The 23,108-nt window shown below is 45.7% G+C and overlaps 1 protein-coding gene across 9 annotated transcripts in view; it reads right to left on the bottom strand.

Moving 5' to 3' along the window:
- The window catches only part of Nhsl1 (NHS like 1), a 230,131-nt gene that overhangs the window by 4,074 nt on the left and 202,949 nt on the right, over positions 1-23,108 (bottom strand). For 6 of the 9 annotated variants that reach the window (XM_052751117.1, XM_052751113.1, XM_052751120.1 and 3 more), the window contains exons 4-7: positions 19,759-19,951; positions 15,483-15,614; positions 2,102-5,389; positions 1,419-1,554 (exon numbers count right to left, since the gene is read on the bottom strand). In XM_052751117.1, the coding sequence (XP_052607077.1) occupies positions 1,419-1,554; positions 2,102-5,389; positions 15,483-15,614; positions 19,759-19,951 (3,749 nt within the window). Of the gene's footprint in view, positions 1-1,418; positions 1,555-2,101; positions 5,420-15,482; positions 15,615-19,758; positions 19,952-23,108 lie in introns of all 9 variants that reach the window. The other 3 variants (XM_052751116.1, XM_052751118.1, XM_052751115.1) reach the window with 2 other exon arrangements.

The raw sequence follows: 23,108 nt of genomic DNA, 5'->3' as shown, positions 1-23,108 counted from the left end.
TTTAAACTCTAAGAATCTGGGAGCTGTGCTGGCACAGGTTATTTTATACAGAGAATCAAATGATTCTATAGGATACTTGGTCTTAGAAGGAAAATAAGGGACCATCACTCAGGTCCAAATGAAGTCTTAACAGTATAGAAATATTCACAAGAGTTATCAGAAAATCCAGTAGTAAGGAAATCTAAGCAGCAAGAGCATTTCCTTACATAGCATTAAAGTGCTTGTACATATCTGAATATGATGCCGCTGTGGAGAGACTCAGTTGTATACAGCCCAGCAACATAATAAACAAGGATGCAGTACGGAATCAGTTACTCTCAAGGGTAACTGTCTAAACACAGGTAACAAAGTTCCCTTTCAAAAACCGACTGACTGTACTTCTTTAAAAAGCCAGCAGGTGGCGCTACGGGTCTATAGTAGTAAATAAAGAGTCCTTTTCTGCCCCTGCAAAAGAATCATTATTATTACTCCTTGAGGGACTCATCCCTGCATGGGTACCAGCAAAGCTCTGCGACGTGGAAGAAGCAAGTGGAAAGGCTTTAGATCTAGATGTGGCGGACAACTTTAGAGAAATGGTGTGTTCCCGATACAACAGGACAGATATACAAACGAACTCACAGCCTATATAAAACGTGCAGAAGCTAGACAAAATTCCAGCACAAAAGAGGGAAAGTGGGCACAAAGTCACACCCCTCATCAAGAAGCTAGTCACAAATGATAGCTGCTTCGAGAGGAAAAGTCAGTTTTCTTCAATGTAGCAACCCTGGGTATACAACCCAGGCAGCTCAAGTACAGCTAGTCAACACAAATTGGACTCCTTGGTTTCTAGTGGCTTTAAAAAAAATAAATAAATAAATTTTTTTTGAGATACAGATTATGATGTTGGCTGGGGGCAGATCTTGGAGGAATTGGGGACAAAAAAAAGAAAGAAAAGAAACATATACTCTTGATGAAACATTGAAGGAGCAAAAAAAAAATTATGGGTTTTCTAAAACCAACCAACCAACCAAACAAAAAATGATAAATAAATCAACTAAAGCATTCTTAGGAAAATGGCTCTGCAGAGCTAGTCTGTGCACCCTAAGTCCACAGAAGGCAGCATTCCTCACCCTAGACCGGATCCAAATCTTGTAAACACTGGGTCACATGACTGACACACTCGATGTCTTGCCAGTCACGGCTGTGTCTACCGGGAGGCGTCACACGCTGTCTTCAATGCCATAGGAGAACTCAAAGGAACAAAGTAAAACAGAAATCGAACTTAAAAGAAAATCTAAGTCTACAAAAGACACTGAGAAATGAGGAACGTTGAATGAGCCATGCCCGGTTGTCAGAAGAAATCTCACAACAACAGGGGCGCCTTCCGGAACGAGGGAATGGGAAAGTGTATTAAAGAACGACAAAGGAGTTTCGGGTACCTGTGAATGGCTGCGAACAGGTCCTCTGTGGTCCTGGGTCTAGTGGGGGTCATCACGTCATCGCTCCCTTCTTCCTTAGAGAAGTCCCCGGCGGCGTCTGAGGAGGAAGCAGCTGTGGCGGGTTCCTGCAGCCCAGCTAGAGAGAAGACAAGAGGGCAAACACAAAATGCCGTGACTAGTGACTAGCACTTCGGTCCTTGGCCGGGTTCTGAAACATACCGCTTCCCTGCCATTCCTGACGACGTGAGAGAGCCACGGGGAAGCCGGGTGTGTCTGCAGTTGGAGCTTTTAGCAGAGAGAGGGAGACACAACACTCGCTGTCAGGGCTCCGCATTTTCTGCTACAGACTTTGGACTAAGTTGCTCTTAAATCTTGTTAAAACATTTCTTTGTAGCTCTTCCTGAGCAGAGATGACTCCTGCTACTGAATACCCAGTCTGCTGCAGAGCCAACCCTCCCACCCCCCCCCCCCACCCCCTTTTCCCTCTCTTCTCTTGGATCTGGAGTGTTGAAAAAATTTCACGAAGCAGCTTGGGTAATGAGGTGTCAGGAGCCCACACAACTACGGCCGGCTTTCCCCCCTAAGTCTGGGCTGCTTCACCTGGCTCCATGGAGCGCTCGGCAGCCCTAGTTGGCTCAGCTCCAGAGGATCAGAGGAGGACAGCAGAGAGCAGCCAGGCTTACCTTCTCTGCCCCGTTGAGACAGGCAGCTCTCCGCATTGTCCTCACCATCCACGCTGCTCTCGGCTGACTCTTCCTGTGTGGGGCCCGGGGAGGCACTGGGCTGGACCATGGGGGCATTGGTTTCCCCGCTGCCAGGGGACAAGGACCCTGCAGCTCCTCTTTCCGGAACCGGACCGCCGGGGGTGGGGGCCGGAGCATGAGAACCACCAGCTCGGGATGCTGGGCTGGCTTTCTCCTCTTGGCTGTGCACAGCCTCCCCCTCTGCCCTGGTAGGGCTGGGCACGCCTGAGAATGCTGCGCTCCCGTTCTCTGTGGGCTCCGCTGTGAAATCTCTCTGCGGAGGTGGTACCACCAGGAACAGTTTGGGCTTCTTGGAGATGGGGGGTGGCTTCCTGCTGGGGGAAGAGTCTGGGAGCGGTGTGGTCCTGAGGCTGGGCCCCGGACACGGAGCTCCATCACTGCGGCTCGGGAGGCCGCCACGCTCGGCTGCACTGTCATGGTCACCCTGACTCTGGCTCTTGGCAGGCGTCGGAAGCAGCGAGCTCGTCACAGAGGCAGGCTGGCTTTCGCTCTCCATTTCATTTATGCTATTTCGGGCTTTGAGGAGAGCAGATGGCTTTAAGTGATACTGTGGAGCAGTCGGGGTTCGTTGTTCCTGAGCCGATGGTTCAGAAAACGGGGCGGCCTCGGCGCCTGAGTTCTTTCTCACTGGCTTCAACTGCACCATCTGCAACGCTTCCGTGGTGATCAGGGGCATGGGGGGTCGGCAGCCCTCCTCCTTGCTGGCAGGCCGCCTGACGGCCTCCCTGGAGGATTCGGACTGGCTAGAGTCTTTGCAAGAAGGCCTGTTGTCTTTCATGAATTTGGGGTCCAGGGGTGGGGCGGGAGGGGGTTCTGATGAGGGCAAGAAAGGTGGAGGTGCTGGCAAGGGGGGTGAGGCTCTCGGAAGAGGGGGGCTAAGAGCCGTGGGGGGAGGAGAAAGGCACCTGTCTGAGGGGGAGCAGAAGGGAGCAAGAGCTTCTGGTGGTGGAGGGGGGAACACCGGAGAGGGAGGCAGAGGAGAGCCCTCGGAGCAATCTGCTAGAGGAGGAGGCGGTGGAAGAAAAGGGGACCTGTCTGCCAGACAGGGGGAGGGCAGAGGGGGGAGAGGTGGGGGAGGAGCAAGGGGCGAGGCCAGGGCTGCATCCAGTTTCTTCATGGTGCCACTTCCTTCAGTCGAAGTATTAGAGGAGAGGGACGTGGACGAGGAGGAGACGGACACGGAGGAGATCAGAGACGACTTCCTTTCTGGTACCTTGGGCTTGGCCTTCCCCTTCCCATTTGCTGGTGACATCGATTTTAAAAACACAGGCACGGGCGTGAGTGCTGTGGGTGTATTCGACTGGCTGGAATACCCACTGGATGGAGAGGTGACTCTCTGTGACTTCTCTGGTGAGGTGGTCTTTGGTTTACCCGAGTCACCAGGCACTTGGGGCATCGGGGCTCTGGACCCCTCTGGGATGGGGCAGACGGGCCCATTTCCAGTTGGTGCCCCACTGCTGCCAGAGCAGGCCCCCGGGGGGTTCCCTGGATCTTCCTGCAAGCTTGTGTAGTCAATGTAGTAGCCCCAAGGGTCTGTGTATTCTGACTTGACGCTGCTGGTGTCGCTCTGCGACGGGGTGACGCCGCGCAGAGAGTACACGTTGGGAGTGGTGGTGGAGGTCATGCTGCTGCCTTCACTGACAATGCTCTGGCTCCTGGACCGAGGGAGCCAGGGTTCCTCGAAGTCACTGCACGGGCTCTGGGAAGGGGAGCTGCCGCCCTTCCCAGGGAGGCTTTGCTGCAGCGAGTGCTGGAGAGAGGCGATCAGGCTCTCGTTGAGCACCTGCCCGTTGGACGGGCTGTTCTTCTTGGGGATCCTCCGCAGAGAGTCTGTCCGGGAGGGTGGCAGGGGTGGTTTCTTTGCTTTCTTCAGAGAGATGTTTCTGGAAAGGGATTTCTCCTGGTGACTGGCCTGGTCCCCTTGGCTTCTCTGAGCCCTGCCATCAAAAACGTTGACCATGCTGTGCCTCGGGTTCCCAAAGCCATCACTGATAGGGTACGAGGTCCCCGCCGTCTCATGTCCAGAATCACTGTGAGCGCTCACATAGTAACCGTCGTGGTCCTCCGAATATAGGGACCTGGCATCCTCTTTGACAGACGCCTGGTCCAAACTGCAGCTGCTCATGTTACTCGTGGGAGTAGAGCCACCAGGGGTGGCCGGGTGTGGCTTCAGTGGGGATGCCCGCCCATTGCTGGAGGCTTTGTATTCCCAGGGCTCAGAACCGCCATGCCCCCTGCCCCCTGAATAACTAGACTCGCTCTTGCCATCCACATCTGGAGGGTGGGCAGGGAAGCTCAGGTTGTTTCTGCAATGATAGGGTATGGCTTGAGACCCATTCTCCCTCTTTGCCGGGGCATTGAGAGAGCCCTCTGAATCGCAGAGCGATAACAGTGTGGTAGCACTGGAGGCCGACGAGGCCAAAGCCTGCGAATGAATAAGATGACTCTCACTCCAGTGATGACTGGGGGACTGACGGTCATCTTTCACAGAACATCTGGGCGTGGGGCGGTCTCTGGGTTTTATCTTTGAGTACGTGGAAGAGCCTGGCGTTCGACTGTCCAGCTGTCCTACACTCTGAGCAGTGTGAATAACAATAACCTCTGAGGAAGACAGTAGCGTGGCATTTGGGATGATGCTGGTCGAGTAGGATGCATGAGGCGAAACCACACACGCTGGACTCGCTATGTTCTCACCCTCTGAGAACCTCAGTGGCTGGGATTTGGGTCTCAAAAGCATTCCAGACCTGGAGGCACCTCCTAAATGTGCAAAGTTTTCACGGCCCCGTGAGTTACCCCCTGGGTAGGGAAAAGTATCATCCATATCCTCAGCAGAGCCCAGGGCACCCATCCTTGCCTCCAGTGAATAGGTGCTCGCTCTAGCACCAGAACGGGGGAGACTGTGGAAATCGGCATCGTTGTGGAGGCGAGACGGGAACACAATGCCGGCGGAGTCGCTCAGCACAGACATGTTGCCAGAGGAGCCCGAGAGGTGGCTCATCTGGGCCGCGATGCCTAGCCCTTTGTGCGCCCTGATCCTTCTCATGGATGGTGGGATGACTTTCCCATCTTCAGTCTGACAGCTGGAGTCCCTGGTTTCCGAGCGCTGCCCGGGAGACCGACAGCTACCAAGCCTTCCTAGCGTGGAGTAGTGGTCTGGGGAGTACACTGAATGACCGCTACCATCATCATCTTGGCCAGTGACCGATGCTGGAGATAAAGCAGAAAGAGGTGTGTTATCTGAAAAGAGAAACCCATAGGTTATTGTCACCTGTACCTCAGTACCCTCTGATTCTGTTGTAATAATAATAAAATAAAACAAAACAAAACAGTGTCAACAACAAAACCCCGCAACCTTTCCTATTTGATTCAGTAGCCAGTTGAGCTTAACTATTCCTGATATCTCCAAACCTTTACCATCAACTTCATGGACCTTTCTTTTTTAATTGGCACTGTAAATCATCCTGTAACATGAATAATGCACATGGCAGTCTTGGGTGCCCCCTTTGAGATCATGGTTACTGAGTATGGTGGAAGATGTGCTTCTCGAGTAAGTGGCTTTTGCAGAGTGTGGTGGTGCACACCTATAATCCCAATCCTGGGGAGGGAGAGGCAGACGGCCTTGAGTTCTAGGCCAGTCTGAGCTATTCAGTGACACCTTGTCCCCACAAACAACAGGACCCACGGAGAAAGGTGAGGAAATAAAGTGCTTGTCACACAATCCTAAGGATCTGACTTCAATCCCTAAAAACACACAGAACAGCCCGGCATGTGGGTAGCCACCTTGGCTATGGAGATGGAGACAGGTGACCCCAGGGCCCGCCCACTGGGCATCCACTCTAGCCTATCTGGTAAACTTCAGACTAGTGAGAGACCCTGTCTCATAAAGCAAGGTGGGTAGATCCTTCAGTCTTCACATGCACACCTATCTGCATGGGCACTTGCCCCCACACATACCCTACCCCACATCGCAAGCACACATTCACACACATACACACTACACACACACACACACCACCACCAACAACAAAACTGCCAAATAACTGTTAGTAAACATTTCAATGTAGCCTTTCCCCCACTAGGTAACAGAGCAAAGAACAGCTTCCATCAAGCATCCAGTAAATGAAGCAGTCAGACAATCGGGCCGTAGAGATACCATTCAAACGATATTGGTCTGAAACCAGTGTTAATTACATTGATTCTCCATGTCAGAAGGCAGCCCTAAGAAAAAGAAAATTGATTTATGGGCCCATCTGTGTTTCAAGCATTTCATTATCCATCTTAAGCCATTATCATCTGTCTGTTGGTGACATTCAAATCGCACCAGCAATCTGCTGTGTTCTGGTTGGGGGAAGAGCTACGGAACCGATCCAGGGAACATTTCCTCAAATTAGGGGTATTTATCTCTTGGAGTTTACAACCAACCAGAGAGAGTAGTGTGTTCAAAAGAGAAAAAAAGAAAGACAACACAAGAAGGGAGGAGACAAGAAGGAAGGGGAGATTAAAACTGTCACTGTGAAGAAACAGATGTCAAACCGCACAGAAAAGAACAGAGCTTAAAAAACAAATCGCCAAGCCAAGAACTTATCCAAAACACACCAAGAAATAAAACCAATCCCTGGGACAAATCAAATCCTTGAAGATAGTGGCAAAACCAGGGGTTTTATTTTAATCAGTCAATATGAAATATGTACGGGGAGAGTAGACAAATATAATTATATACCAACAAAATAATCCTACCGGATTGTAAAATATGAAAACTCTTAACGTGATATTCACATATATCACTGCATCACCTTGGGATTAAAGGTTATATATAGGTCATATGAAAAGGGGAATGAGAAAAGTGGGGGAGCTTTAAGTGGAGAGGGAGAAAGGATAAAAAACCCTAAGGATGTTGGAAAAAGCCATAGGGAATCATATTTTACATTTACCTAAAACTATATATAACATTTACGTGTTGCGCACATGGGTTTAATGGAGTTAAACAAATTCACAACACTTGGGGTGATAATGCTCTCCTAAGGAGTTATAGACCATCTAAAAAAAACCTCAGTACCAGGCATAAGAAATAGCCTTTCAAGTTGTTGGTCAGGGGAGCCCAAGTAACTCCCCAAACAATATAAGGTACTTCTGTTGCCCTTGGTGGCCTCCCGGAAGTTGAAGTATGTATCTATTGCCGAAGACACCACACTTTGGACATAGGACTTGGAGGAAGTGAACTGAAAGGCTCCTTTAGGACTGGCCTTCAGAGTACTATAACTACATTAGCTGCCAAGGGAGAAAAGCAATCAATAGTCCTACCCAGCTGCGACACTTAAATTACAACAATAACCAGCACGGCAAGATATCCCAAAAATGCAATAGTGGCACTTACATCTAAGCGGTAACCAACAGCCGTTTAATTCAGTGGTTCTCAGCCTTCCTAATGCTGTGACCCTTTAATACAGTTCCTGCTATTGTGGTGACCGCCCAACCACAAAATTATTTTCATTGATACTTCATAACTGTAATTTCACTATTGTTATGAATCATAAGGCAAATATCTGTGTTTTCCGATAGTCTTAGGCAACCCCTGAGAAAGGGTCAGTCGACCCTCAAAGGGGTCACGACCCCTAGGTTGAAAACCACTGGTTTAATTGGTCGTAAGGACCACTCAACAGAAAGGAGTTGAGGCCTCGTACTGTAAACCTAGTCAACTATTCTTGACTAGTGAAAGTTATGGGTTTTAAACGAGACCCTACTACATCCACTTCCCTAAACTGATAGAATTCCTAACTACATTCTAAATACTTATCCTTATACCCACAGGTAAGTGTGGCTTGTATCAAAGAAGCTTCCTTTTGTAGTAGATGAAGACTACGACAGAAATCCAGAAATGGTCAAAATGCAGAGAAAACTAACTGTGGGGTGCCCAGACCCAGCCAATACACATACAACACAACCCATATACTTAAGGCTCAGGAGCAGCGTCTAAGAAGAGAGAGGGCAAAGACTGCAAGAGCCAGAGGACCAGGACATCTATTTCATGATTACATCATATATAATATATATATATATATATATATATATATATATATATATATATATATTTATATGACTGCCTAGACAAGACCCCCACAATGACAACACCAATTGACATGTCAATGTGGGTGGGGGAAATCTCAAGGGGCCCATCTCTAGATGAAGAGCTATAGACAATTAATGACTTCTGAGAAAGAGAGAGACAGACAGACAGACAGAATTAGTCATGCCCATGGATGAACCTCCTGAGTGGTTATCCAATACCAAGTGGTCAGTCCTAAAACATGTAGAAAGAACAACACTAAATGAACTCAGTAGAATGTATTTACATATTCATTAATGTGTATGTATACACACATACACATATATAAATATATATGTATACATTTCACACATATATGTATTGTGTGTGTATATATATATGAAACCATGGATTTGGAATGGGGTCATGGGAAGGGTGGAGGAAAGAGGGGGAAGACAGTGTATACAGAGTACACATATGAAGACTTAAAAGGTAAATTTAACTAAAAAAGAGAGAGTAATGAAAAATGTGAATGTTTTTCTACTCCAGTTAAATGAAAAGCAACAAGTTAGAGGTCATCAGATATGCTTTGGAAGTAAATACTAAAGGAGTCAAGACCCAGGCCTTGCTGAGCACTGCTGGCCACCTTCAGAAGGACAAGGGTTGGGATTCCTAAGAATTCCCCTGCCCAAAAAACATAACCATCATAGTGTGTGTGTGTGTGTGTGTGTGTGTGTGTGTGTGTGTGTGTGTGTGTGTGTGTGTAACCTTATACTATGTAATAAATAACATGTGGCCCCTACATGCTCAACATGTGATGCTTGGTCAACAGGAGGAACTGTTCATGATAATTGGATACAAAGCTGTTTTTGCAAAGACTGATCGACTAATTAGAACTATAGTGGTGTGGAGGGGTTGGGATGTTGCAGGTCCAGAGGCTAATTATCTTATTTTGAGCAAGCTTTAGCCCCATCCACAGCCACTCCTTGCCTGAATCTGTGTTGGAACTAATACTCTGTGACTAATAGATAAAAACCTTTTGGGATCCGTTAAGTTAGAGGACCACTAGCTTCTACCAACCCAAAGCTGAGAGTATCATCAAGACAGCAAGTGAGGCATAAAGAAAAGCTTCCCTACCTTGTGTAACCACCTCTCTAGTGTACTCACCAATATATTTTAAACCTAGCTCGATTACAAAAGTCTTCTTTGTTCTGTAAAAATGTAAAACTTCATGAAACATGGAACATGGAATTTAGGGTAACCTAAATCTGCGTTCCTGGGCCACAGTCATTTAAAATTGGGTCTAGAATAAACTTTTTTTTTTTTCCAGAGACAGGGTTTCTCTGTCCTGGATCTCACTCTGTAGACCAGGCTAGCCTCAAACTCACAGAGATCCACCTGGCTCTGCCTCCTGAGTGCTGGGATTAAAGGCATGTACCACCACCACTCAGCAAATAAACTATTTTTTATTGAAGGAAGGAAGGAAGGAAGGAAGGAAGGAAGGAAGGAAGGAAGGAAGGAAGGAAGGAAGGAAGGAAGGAAGGAGGCAAGTGGACAGAATGGAGGCAAAATATCTACTTTAAGGATAGAAAATGAAAGATACAAGTTCCTAGCTCTCAGTGGTGTGGAAGGCAGGAGGCTGGCTTGTGTAGGTACAGCTCAATTCTGAATGGTCAAGGATATCTCAATTCCATTTCATAACAGGTCCTTTTCATTCACTACCACGGAAGTCAGCTGGAGATACGGCTTGGGGACAGAATTCTTTTGTGCCTAGTATGTGAGACTCGGGGCTTGATCCCTGCATGTGTTGTGGGGGGCGGGGGCAGGGAGAGGATAAAAAAGAGTGTTAAAAAAAAGCACAACCCCCTGCCCACAGATCTGCATAGTTTTGTGGTAGATTTTCGACCACTACTATTTAACTGTCCAAATAACCCAAACAAAAGCCGGATCCCTTTGGGTAAAATTTAAGGTGTGAAACCATTCTAGGCTCCTGAAAACAGAACCAGAGACAATGCTTCAATGATCTATAGCCAAGTTACAGCATTCTTCCTAAAATAACAATATTTCTCAGAGATGTTATAAAGATGATGAGAAACAACTAATCTAAAACCTATCTGAAGGACCACAAAATTTCTGTTTCCTAAATCTACATTCTACTATTTTCACAGAATGAATTCTGGTTGTCTCAGTATAGGGCACAGATGAATTTGATAAGAAACAGAACTAACTAACTACAAAAAGAGGGGCTAGGAATAAAAGTCGGTCATTCAGGTTTCACCGGAGCTCGTGGAATTTATTTGAATTTAAAATATATAAGTAGAATCTTACTCAAATGTTTCTTCCCACTCTACCCACCGATCCTACTAGCCAATATTTAAAAACAGAATGTAATAAAAGCCTTTTGAAAAACCATATGGAAACTTACTACTATAGAAGCTTAGACAGGCAGACAGACAGACAGACAGACAGATATAAAAGGTATTTAAATGTAGTAACAACAAAATATGAGAAGAGAATGCCCCAACTAGATATCATATACTACCAATTAAAATCCCTAGTACCAGAAATTAGTTATCTTTTTGAGTCATTGACCAAAGGGGTCCCACAGACCCTCCATCCTTGCCAAACATCACAGGTTACTGCCAATACTATTGGTTACCTTCTACAACCTGATGGTAAGACCCTGTTGCTGAGGACACAACATACTTATGCCATCAATCATGGAGAAAGCAAGCTTGTGCCCAACTAGAATCTTCATCCTTACTCAATAATGTTCACAGTGCTGCAAAGTACTATACATGTTACCAAAGGAGAAAAGCAATCATCAATCTCACCCAGCCATGAATTTTTAGAGCTGCATGAGCAATCTGCCTGCATGATATCCTGGTATACACATGTTATGAAAGTAACCAACCACTTGCTGATTAGATTTAAGGCCCACTTATGAGATGGAACCCCTACCTAACACTGCTAAAGTGGCCAAGAAAACCTACTACTATTATTCTGCAAAGGGAACATAGCAAAAAATTGACTCCTGATGACATACTGCTATACCCATAGACGAATGACTTGCTCAGCCCATATCCAGACACACTTCTTCTTGCAGTCCATGGGAGTTAACACAGAGACCCACAACTGGACAATAGGTAGGGAGTGAGAGACTTTGGAAGATTCAGTCCTAAGTGGGATGTTTTCATCAAACTCGTCTCTCAAGACTCAGGAATCTATTCAGAAAAGAAAATGGAAAGATGGTAAGAACCAGAGGTGATGGATGCCTCCAAGGAATCAATGTCTTCTAGATAGAACAGGAATGACACATTCACATTGATGAACTCACAGAGACTGTGGCAGCACACACAAGGCCTACTCAGGTCCAAGACAGACAGGATCCCAGCACTGAAAAGAGAAAATGGATACAGGCTCCCACCCCTAACCAAAAAGCTATGTCCAATTGATACTTGCTGGGAGAGGGAAAATGAGTTGTTTAATGGAGTAACAATGGGTCACTATACTCAGGCTCACTGAGGAACCATTGGCCAATACAAAATAGACTCCATCTTGGGTATGGCTGTGGATGTGCACAAGTGAGTGCATACATGTGCAATTTGTTTCGTTTCGAGAAAGAACATGAAGTTAGGTGGGTAGGGAGACAGGGAGGCTCTAGGAGGGATTGGGGGAGGGGTAAGAATACGATCAAAATATATATTGTAAGAAAAAAATTTTAAGAACTAAAACTTAAAAAGGAGTTGTGATCTAATTGCTTCTTTTGAAAGGGTTTCCTCCCACTGTTGCCCAGACTTGCCTCAGACTTTCTGTGTTCCTGAGGATGATCCTGGACTTCTGGCTGCCCTGCCTCACCTCCTCAATTTTGGGATTCTAGGTGGGCACCATCACATCTGTTTTAGATAGGGATGATGATCAAAGCCAGGGCTTGAAGCATACTGAGCAAGCACTCTACAGTCGGAGCTACATCACCAGCTCCAATTGTCCTTTAGTTGGTTTGCTCTGATTTTTGTCCCAGTATTACAGATTGAGCCCAGGCCCTGCACATGCTAGGCGAGTGCCCAGCCATTGAGCTATACAGCCCCTGCCCCCTCCCCCCTTTTCTATATTTTTAACTTTGAGATAGTCTCACTAAGATACCTAAGCTGGCCCTGAACTCATCCTGTAGCCTCAACAGACAGTGAACTTGTTATTCTCCTGCCTCCATCTCCTGAGCAGCTGGGATCACAGGCCCGAGTCACCTGCTCTTTGACACAGCGCCCCCTAGCTGTCACCCAGGCACATCGTTGACTGTACCAGTTGCCTCCTCCTCTGTGGCTGAGGTTGTAGAATAGATAATATGGGGAAAGTGATCACTAGGGGTGATCCCGTGTCACATGCAAAAGAGAAAGGAACTCTTCATCAATTAAAAACAGTGTTATAATTGCAGACTTGGATGGATGGGATCATTTCTGAAGATCAGCTAAGCAACTGAGCTATTGGCTCTTCCTGGTTGGTTCAATAAAGCAAGTGATTGAAGATCCCAGTTCTCAGGCTGCGGAGTCGGCTCAGCAGTCAAGGGCACCTGTTGTTCTTACACAGTACCCAGGTTCAATCCCAGCACCTACATGGCAGCTCACAACCCTCTAAAAGAACTAGTCCCAGGGCATTGGATACTCTCTTCTGATCTCCACAGGCACCAGGCATACATGTGTTCCACATACATGTACACAGGTAAAACATTAATACACATAAATAATCCTAATTTTCAGGTTTTAGGTTTCACATAACAGATATCAGAGGACAACTCATACAGAATACGTGCGTGGATGTGCATCTTTATCTTGGCCAAACTCTTCTTACACTCTGTACAAAGTCATCCAGAACCTACTGTTTCGGCTGGAAAGGCCACCTTGGTGGCTTACAAAGACCCCAACTGCCTGGTTTTACGGCTACTTCTCTGAAGTCCATCTTCTCCAGCTCATGGGAAAGCATTGCCTGAGCACCACAAGGGATCAGCCCAGGCAACGCTTCTGTGCATATGAACACTTCTTACTTTCTCACATGTGTGAGCTGTAACCTCAAGAGGGGACACGACTTGAAAGAATGAGATACAGCTAGGCTTTGAAAAGAGAACAATGTGTGCCCACGTCACTAGTACAGAGATGACATAGCGTTCACGGAGGGCTCAAAGCCCATGGAGCGCCTAAACAAAGACAGACTTGAGGAATTCTGTCGGTGGTGCAATTCAGTTTCTTTTGTTTTGTGTTTGTTCGGTTGGCTGTCCTTTTATTTGTTTATTTATTTATTTGTTTGTTTGTTTGTTTGTTTGTTTATTTTTGAGACAGGGTCTTGACTTTGTAGCCCAGGGCAATTTGGCTTCCCCCTCCCAAGTGCTGGGGTTACAGGTGTGACTCACCAATGCCTGGCTCTGCCTGTGGTCTGTTCTGTTTGTTGCTGATCTTTGTGGGGTGGTTTTACTTTCAGTGTGGGAGCACATGCATGCACAGTCACAGGGGGATGTGCGTGAGAGAGTAGGTGCCCTCGGAGGTCACAGCTGTGGGACACTCAGTAAGAGTGGGAACCAAACTCTGGTACAGGAGCTATGAGCAGCAGAGGCAAAGTGCTCCTCTTCTTTTGCAAAAGACTCTACAGTCCAGAAGGGAGGGTGTATAACCCTTTAGGACTGGATGTTGATAAGGGGGGAAATGCCAGTTAAGGAAGAGTGGGTCCGTCCTTCCTCCTACGTGGTATTTAAACATCAACCCTGGAGGGAAATGAATACACGCAATCTCTTTAGCCTTGGAAGCTAAAACAGGACCTCAAGGCGTGTAATTAATATATCACTGTTGCTAGGGTAAGCTCATTTTGACTCAAAGACTCGTAAGCAATTTCAGAGATAATGACTCTTGCATTTCTCGAGTATAACCTTCAACAGTAAATAAAAGTAAATTAAAACATCAGGCTAAAGTAACTATTATGAAATAAGTCCACAGGCTGACAAAGAAGTGAATTTCAAGGCAGTAACATAATGTCCCACGATAATAACAGTGACCTGTACAATGTACCAGGGACCAAGTACATCCTGTATACAAATTCATTTGGTCCTCAAAGAACCCTATGAGACAGACTCTATTGAGGTCATCATTCCATGTGTAGAATGAAGAAGGGGACCCAGAAAGGTGGAGTGATGTGTCTAGGGTTACTCAGAGAATGACTGAGAGTCGGGATTCAAACCGGAGCAGCCTGGTGCTGGGGTGTGCTAAGCTGTGCCTGCTGGGCCCCATTGAAACACGAGGGGACGAAATGATCGCAGGAGGTGCAGGAAAGCTTTATCACAGCAAATGGAAAAATAAGCATGAACACTGGGCAAGGGGACAGCGAGCTAACAACTCCACCAGCCCGATTGCTTTTCAAGTCGAACAAAAGAAGCCATGGAACTGTTTGCTTTAAATGGAGGAGGTATGGCCAAACACATGTGAACGTAGTTTACACTTTTGTTACATGTATTTGTTACATGTGTGCACGTGCGATGCATACATGTGTTGGTCAGAGCACAACTTTCGGGAGCTGATTCTCTCCTTCTGCAGTGTGAGTCCCAGGGACCAAACTCAGGTCATTAGCCTTGGCAGCAGGTGCCTTTATCAATAAGCCATTTCAGCAGCCTCATGAGCACTTTTTTTTTTTTTTTGGTTTTTCCAGACAGGGTTTCCCTGTGTAGCTTTGCATCTTTCCTGGAACTCACTTGGTAGCCCAGGTTGGCCTCGAACTCACAGAGATCCGCCTGCCTCTGCCTCCTAAGTGCTGGGATTAAAGGCGTGCACCACCACCGCCCGGCCATGACCACTTTCTATAGCATTGACATTTACTATTAAATAACCTCAGGCTGCCACCTCTTAGGACAACATGCCCCCGGCATTGTCGGAATAACTAGCAAGTGTTCCTCCTGAGGTCATCTTAGAATGAGGGTTCCATCTGGGCAAACCCCAGAGCTAAATAAAAGGTAAATGAAAACATAGATAGAAGTAATGCTCAAGGTCCCTGGAGATGATGATGGAATTCTTAACTCCTATGGTGCTAAGTGTGCATGGAATCCCTCCTCCATCCTTTTTCCCCAAAGCAGCTCTACTGCACAGGGTGTGACATTCACCTAAGACCTCATCCACAAGTTGGCCACCAGAACGTGTGTCAGTGACAGCACCGCCCACATGAGGTTAGTGTGGTAAACTGAGGCAGCGAGGAGGGGCAACAGAACACAACGCTGACGAGCCATACCTAGCTCCTTCTGAATGATGTCAGGGATTCCTGAAATAGTCTTTCTCCTTTTGACTTTCTTCGGCCGTCTTACCAGAGTGTCTGTGTAAATTAGAGACCGCCGAAGGCTGGCCTGACGATCAAAGTTCTCCCCTGACATAGAATAGTAGAAGAAGCAAAGCAATGTTATGGTCAAGCAAGCTGACACCATGCACGTCCTTCCAGAAGCTTGTAACATGATAAGAAGGTATTAATAATGAGGTTAGCCAGTCACATGACGATGGGAGGCTGAAGGACGGATGCGTAAAGAAGGGAAGCACAGTATCACCAGAAGGCTGTTTCCAGTGTCCACTGTGTGTCCTCCAAAGGAAGACAGACACCTCCATCTCACTTCTAAGCAAACTGCAAATTTGCCAATGACACACTGTGAGGATGATTCTTTGTCACTTGAGAATGTGTACTTCATATCGTGATTGGATCACAAAGCTCAATCTTTACATCAGTATGTATGTACCAATGGCATGAAATACATTGTATTCATCTGGTCATCCTACGGAGACCAGTAATCATGCTTGTGTGTTACAACAAGCCAAAGTCTGAGCTTATCAAATATTGGTCAAGAAGGCTAACAATTTGGATGGGGTGTGAAATCATCATAGTGTGAGACGTAACTGTAATGGAAACCAAATCGCCTTATAATGATAGAGTACTTGCACCACAGTGAGACCCAGCAACACTCATGCTGTCAAAGCTGAACGCTTCCTTTCTTGTACATCATTTTTTAAGGTGCCAGGACTTGAACCCAGGGTCCGACACACGATGGGCAAGCGCTGCATCTCCACTTCCTATCTGCATCTTTAAAAGTTAATCCCGTTTCAGGCAGTGCAACCCAGGACCGCATCCACAGAGCAGTTTGCCCAGAGTTCCAGCAGATTAGCACACTATGGGAAACCAGAAAATAATAAGGTCTCTGACATCATCAGTTACAGACTGATCTGAATTATTCGCCATTTTGGTTAAAGGAAGTTTTGCTGGATTGGTCTTTTTACATAGTTATTCTCTTATAAATGAGATTTTAAAAAATACATACATGTATATAAATCCCATACTTTGACCGTCATCTTATGCATGAGAAAAGTATGAACTGGTCACTCTTGTTTAGTAATATTGTCATATCTTCAAAGTGGGCACGTGACGGATAATGAAACTTCTACTTCACAGGAATGAAGTGTGAACCTGGTCTCATTAAAATGAAGTAATTCTTAAACACACACCCTCCACTGAGGAGCAGACTAATAAATGCTTGTGAACTTGCAAATCTTGGCAACTTTGCTCTGAATAGAAGAAAGCAGAAGCAGTTCAGAGCAGGGCCTGAAATGTCAGTGGGTACCATTAAACAGGCCCACAACACACAACATCTTAAACAGCGCTGAAAAGGAAGTCGTTCAGTGCTTTATTAGTTTCCTGAAGCAAAAGAAATGATATTCCTTTTATGGGCATTAAAAATGGGCAAAATATTATCAGAAAGTTGTATCTTAATCTTCAGTTTTCTGCCCTCACAGGGTAGAAATAAAAAACAACCACCAACCAATTACTAAGAAAATTGTGACGCAAACCACATGAAGATGAAAATCTATCTACAACATTCACAGTGTTTCACACTGTGACTAAAAAAGTCTGTGCCACAGGCTGGGGTCTACACATCTCCTTAAGCAGAGGCTACGACTTGTATACCCTGGCATCCTCAACGGCACTCACTTAATGTCCAGGACCATGTAGTTAGGAGATAATTATCTGTTGAACTGAATTGTTTCCTTTCACTGATAACACGGCATCAGCCCAAACATCAGAGTGAAAACAGTTTGCGAATGCTTTCCAAGTGTGTTGACCCATACGCTAATCTTTTAGGTGGAAGACGTGATCCACGTGGCAGACATGATCCACGTGGCAGACGATGGAGCATAGTCACATGTTCTTTTTATTTCAAACATTTCCCCTCCTTAACCTTTAGAAATACCAAGTCTCTGCAAGACTGTAACTAAAGGGATTAAATCCCCTCGCAGGCCAGGGGCTCACTGTGTCCAGCCATTGGCTCGCTGTTCTGTGTCTCTAACCCTGGTAGGCGCCACTCGGGATTTGAAGCCATATATGTATTAGCATCTGTTTTTCCAAAGCCTCGCCAAAAAAAACCAATTAATAAGCATGTGGCCATTTCCTACAAGCAGTGGCATTTTTTAATCTAAATAAATCTGGAATTTTAGAAATAATTTAAAGGGTTGGAGGTTGAAGAAGAACCTGTGCCAATCCAGCTACCCAAAAAGAAAGCTTTAAACCTATTGCTTCTTTGGACCAGACTAGAGAAACGCCTCCTTAAGATACATGTGTGTCTATGTGAACACACAGATCCAGAAAACGGATCAAAATGTACAGAGCTGTTGGCATTCTGCGGAAATGCCAACTACTCGATTAAAAACAGATTGCATTTTAAAGAACTCAGGCCGTCCAGTTCATTATTAGCATTCATTCACCTTGTGTGGGTGGCATTTAAAAGCCTCCTTTTATAGGTAATTCACATCTACTTAGCTGCCAAACAGGTAAGAAAGCTAAGAGAAACAACTGGGTGAGCCATCTGTGAGGATACATTTCACTACAAACGCTTCTCTATGCCTGAACTCCTCCCTAACTCCAGCTTCACTCCGCTCATTTCAAGGCAGAACCTTTTACTCTAATTCCTTTAACGGTTGTCATAGTTCATGGCACAATATGCCGAGCTTATAATACGGTTTCGATGCTTTTAGTCATACATAATTACATGTCTTCTGCACTTAATCCATCAGATGACTCGTTTTCTTGTAGAAAATATAAGCATACTGATGCCCAATGAAATAGGGAGTAAGCAGCACACTGTTCTACAGCACAGCTACTTACAAAAATAATATTTTAAAGATGGGAGCCAGGTGGAAGGGAGGCATGCTCGCAGACATCAGCAATGCTGTTTACGAAGAAAATGGATTAAAATGCCATGCTGTTTCCTAAGTAAAATATGTACATGGAATTGAAAATCATTCATGTGTTTATTAAATTTCCATGGAAATTCTACTCATAATTTCTAAATATACTCTTAAGTTTTTTTTTTTAAACAACTCTTATATAAATGTTACTGGTCCTCGCAAGTTTACTGGCACCATGGTAACAAGCCTTCCAACAGCAATAGCCTCAAAAGATAGAAGGATGCTGTAGGCTTTCATCCTATTAGTTAATGAAAACGTTCTCTTGGTCAGCCAGATTTAAGGGCATAGAGACCAGGCTTTGTGTGGATTTTGTGTATATGACACTACTCCCTTATTTCTATGTAATACACCACCATAGTTAGTTGATACTACTATGATGATTGATGCTACAATTTGTGTGTGTATACACACACACACACACACACACACTGAGGACTAAACTCGGGGCCTTGCCCAGCTACTGTGGACTCTACCATTTTGTGTTTTGTGCCTTTCTCACACTGCTTACCAATTCTCTTGGAAGACCACAGAACGGATAAAGATGGCCAATCTGGAATCTTGTTAACAGCTCCTCTAGAGGTGCGAGCCTCAGTTCGGAGCTCTCCATGTTTTGCTACTTGCTGCCTTAATCATCAAAAGAGTTGACGATTCAACTCAGCAGTTAGAAGCCACAGTACTGCCAATGTGCCAACCATAAAGTCGTCTCCTTGGCAGAAATGGATCTTTATTTTAGGATTGAGAGTCAAATTATAGAAACCAAAGCATACTTTTATCGTTCTACTAAGATTTTTTTTTTAAAGATATGCTTTGGTTATTAATTTACTTTATGCCTTTATCTCAAGCATTTCCTCCTTTTCTGTTTGAACAAACAAAAAGTAAGAAAATAATGAGTATAAACAAAACGAAATTTTTTTTCACTTCTAGAAATATTTCTTATGGGAGTATACAATTTTTGCTGCTAAGGACCACATTTACAGGACATTCCTACAGAACCAAAACCTTAGTTAAGAACAGTGCAATTCAAAAGCCATCTCTTGCATGAATGGTTGAACCACCGAGTTCTCTGACAGAATATTTGTGGTCAGTGTCCACATCTAACAAACAATGGGTGTTTTTCATGCAGACACATACATAGTTCTAGTATTTCCTTCATCAAACCAAGAGCAGGAGGCCAGCCCCTCGCTCTTCACTTGAAGGCATAAAGAAAATGCTAACAGCATATAGCAAACAAAGCCACAGACACTCTCCCAAGGACATCCTGACTCTGTCTGCCCTGCAAAGCATACCAGTTATGTTAATAGGAACAACATCAGCCTGGACCGTCTGGGCTTGCTGCCGCGTCTTCTCTTCGGGTGTTGGCAGCGGCAGGGACTTGGTCCAGTTCGTCTGGGTGTGAAGGTCGGAGAAGTCAGCTGAGGTTGGCGTTTTAGGTCTCCTGATGCCGATAAATCTTTCTTCTTCAGATGAGGAGAGAGAACACTGCAGAGAGAGAGAGAGAGAGAGAGAGAGAGAGAGAGAGAGAGAGAGAGAGAGAGAGGGAGGGAGGGAGGGAGGGAGGGAGAGAGAGAGAGAGAGAGAGAGAGAGAGAGAGAGAGAGAGAGAGAGAGAGAGAGAGAACGTGTGTAAGTAATTAGCAGGAAGAGTTACAAGTAGTTATTTAAAAAAAAAAAATCAGACTAACTTAAAGCAAGTCCAAGAACGGTTCCCCTTCTAAGAACAAAGTAACAATCGCCTCTTGCACATGACCTTCCGCATACACGATTCACCCTGCCCTTCGTCTGGACAATGTCAGGGTAGCAGAAGGTTTGGCTGACCCACAGAGTCTTCACACCCTTCTGGGTTCGCTCAACTCTGCTGCGGTTAGAAAGCCTATGCATTTCGTCTAACATGAGAAGCCCGGAGAAATGTCGTGGCCAAGGCCACCACTTTCTATTTGTATTAAAATTCAGTTTTGCTCAAAGTAATTTCTAGCTTCAATCTTATTTCCTTTAGGTTCTGACCTCAAGGAACGCTTCAAAATGATGGCGCCATTGTTCAACTATTTGTGCGCTTCTGAAGCCATCTATATGGATAAAAAAAAAGTCAGTGTGAAATTGTTAAGAGGCTGACTAAAGCTGTGCCCTGTCCATGACAACATCTGAGCTGTGTCCTCTTTGACACAGATTAGCATTCTCACTGGAGAGCCCTCCGTCGATGCCCTTCCCCGCGACACCTGAAGCTGCGTCAGCAAGAAAGCTGTGTTGGCAAACATTTTAAACGCGACTTCACCAGAGGTCCTGGGCAGCCAGTTCTGTAAGGGAGACGACCCAAGAACTCAAAATACATGCACCATGTTTAGGAACAAAAGCAAAATAAAACAACAACAGCAACAAAAGAGTAGCTGGCTGATGTGAGGAAACAGCCATTGAAGAAACACAAGAAATGTAAAATGGACCAATCAAATTTCTAGAATTTAAACTGAAACGCCGCTAGGCAATGAAGGTGTTTAAGAAGAATTCTACTGAAGAAGAAAGGGTCGTGAACCTTCCCCAAGTAGACACCTGTGTAAGCAGCTCCCAGATCAACTCAGGCTCTCTTGGCCAAGCCCCCCAAAGCAAAGGTAACTGCTCCCCAGCTTTGTTTTATGTTATTTGATAAGGGTACTCATACTGTCAGCTCCCTCTCCCCCAAACCCTTGACTCGTTTTTATTTGTGAAAATTTATCTAGCTTTAAATGGCGGGCCTAGACGCCTTCTAGGACGTAAGGAATGTCTCTAAGGGGACACATGGAAGAAATAGAAATACAGAAAGACATCAGTCTGTCCCCTTCAGACACAAGACGGCTGCCACCAGTGTTTAGTGCTATGGGAACAAACAGCCTGAAAAATACCCATCCCTGCTACTACGTATGGGACACAAATCTGAAAAACAGCCTCGGGACAAGGCTGAACACTACAAAGTCCCAGGCTCCTCTGAAACGCTGAACTTTCCTTTGCTGGGAAGGGGCTGTACTGCCCACCTCCTGCACCCGGAGGTACTCTTAGGTCTCAATAAATGTGCATGTGTCCTGACTGTTAAATACAGAGACAGTGAGCATGGCAGACATAGAAATGACTTCGGAAAGGCAGAAACCATAAATTAACAAGTACAAATCTTTCTTTTATTGCAAAGAGAATAAGAATAATAGAAACACCGTGGAGCTAAAAATATAAATCAGAGCTGGGCAGTGGTGGCGCATGCCTTTAATCCCAGCACTCAGGAGGCAGAGGCAGATGGATTTCTGAGTTCAAGGCGAGCCTGGTCTACAGAGTTGAGTTCCAGAACAGCCAGGGCCACACAGAGAAACCGTATCTTGAAAAACATGTGTGTATATATATATATATATATAAAATTAAATATCTCAATATCTACTTTTACTGTTGCTAACTTGCAAAACATAAAAAGACCATCTAGTTTCTTTTCAATCTAGGGGAAATGTGGATTAATATTCGTAACTAAACAAAGACACTCGGCGCATAAGTTGAGCATGTGTCACTGACAACTTATTACGGCACTAACTTGAACACTATTCTCATGGTCAGACTGCACACAGGTCCTTACAAAATCCCCAGCAAGATGACTTAGCGGGTAAAGGTCCTTGCCATTGCTGAGTTCAAGCCCAGGAACTCATAGGATAGGGGAGGAAGGCCACACTGTGGCATGGGCTTGCTCACACTCGTACAAAACTAAAGTAGACTGTTAAGATTATCAAACGGATTCCCGAGGCATCAGAAGCTGAGCCCGCTGAGGGAAACCCATTAGTTCCAGTCCTCTTGAAGTTTCAACACTCTGGTTGAGTCTGACTTTTACCACTTTTCTCTACCTGCAAGGTGCACACCCACTCCCACACCCGCACAGGCATACTAAAATTGATTTTATTTGGGAATGCCATGGCGGTTGGGAGAACAGTCACGTGTCTGATGTTGACTCGCCGCCGTCGAGAGAGTTAGAAGCTTACTCCAGCAGAACGGGCGGCATCAATTCGGAAGGTAGGAAAAAGCAACTCCTGGTCCAACAGCTGTGAAAGGAGAGGAAGCGAAGGTCTGGGCTGGTGGAGGACCGGTGAGCTGCTTTACCAGGTGACATCCCCAAGGACCGGCGACAAGCACCACTCTTGCCTCTTCAGCACCCCGAGGAGGCGAGGAGGCGGAGGCGAGGCGAGGAGGCGGCTCTGCAGGCCCACTAACCTACTTTCCTTGATGACGTCATAGTCGACAGCTTTCACAGCCAGGCAGAACTTCCCTGCAGTTTTGGTTGCCATGGGAGGATCCCCAGGGCTGGCTGCAGTGTGACAACTCACTCGCAAAGCAAATCAATTTTAACCAAGCTCTCAAAGCTCTCCCTCTCCTCTCTGGCCAGCAAAGTTCCCAGGCAAGCGGAACACAAAATCAATATGCAAATGTGGTCGTTTCACAGTCCCACCATTTACCGATGAAATGGCCAGGGTGGATGACTTTCAGACTGGTCCAGCTCCCAGACCCAATCTGTTTCTAAGCACAAGAGGGACCAGGAAAACCCCGCTGAGTCTCCGTGGCAGTCTTTCATACGGGTTCCATTAAGAAAGATGTGGTCTGGATGATACCCACCCCATGTGTTACAGGCTGCTTCCAAGCTTCCT

The sequence above is a fragment of the Peromyscus californicus genome, unplaced genomic scaffold (genome assembly GCF_007827085.1).
Source record: "Peromyscus californicus insignis strain IS unplaced genomic scaffold, ASM782708v3 Scaffold_22__1_contigs__length_63687245, whole genome shotgun sequence".
Lineage (NCBI taxonomy): Eukaryota > Metazoa > Chordata > Mammalia > Rodentia > Cricetidae > Peromyscus > Peromyscus californicus.
Note: the sequence above shows the minus strand (reverse complement) of the source record. Positions and strands in the feature narration are given on the sequence as shown.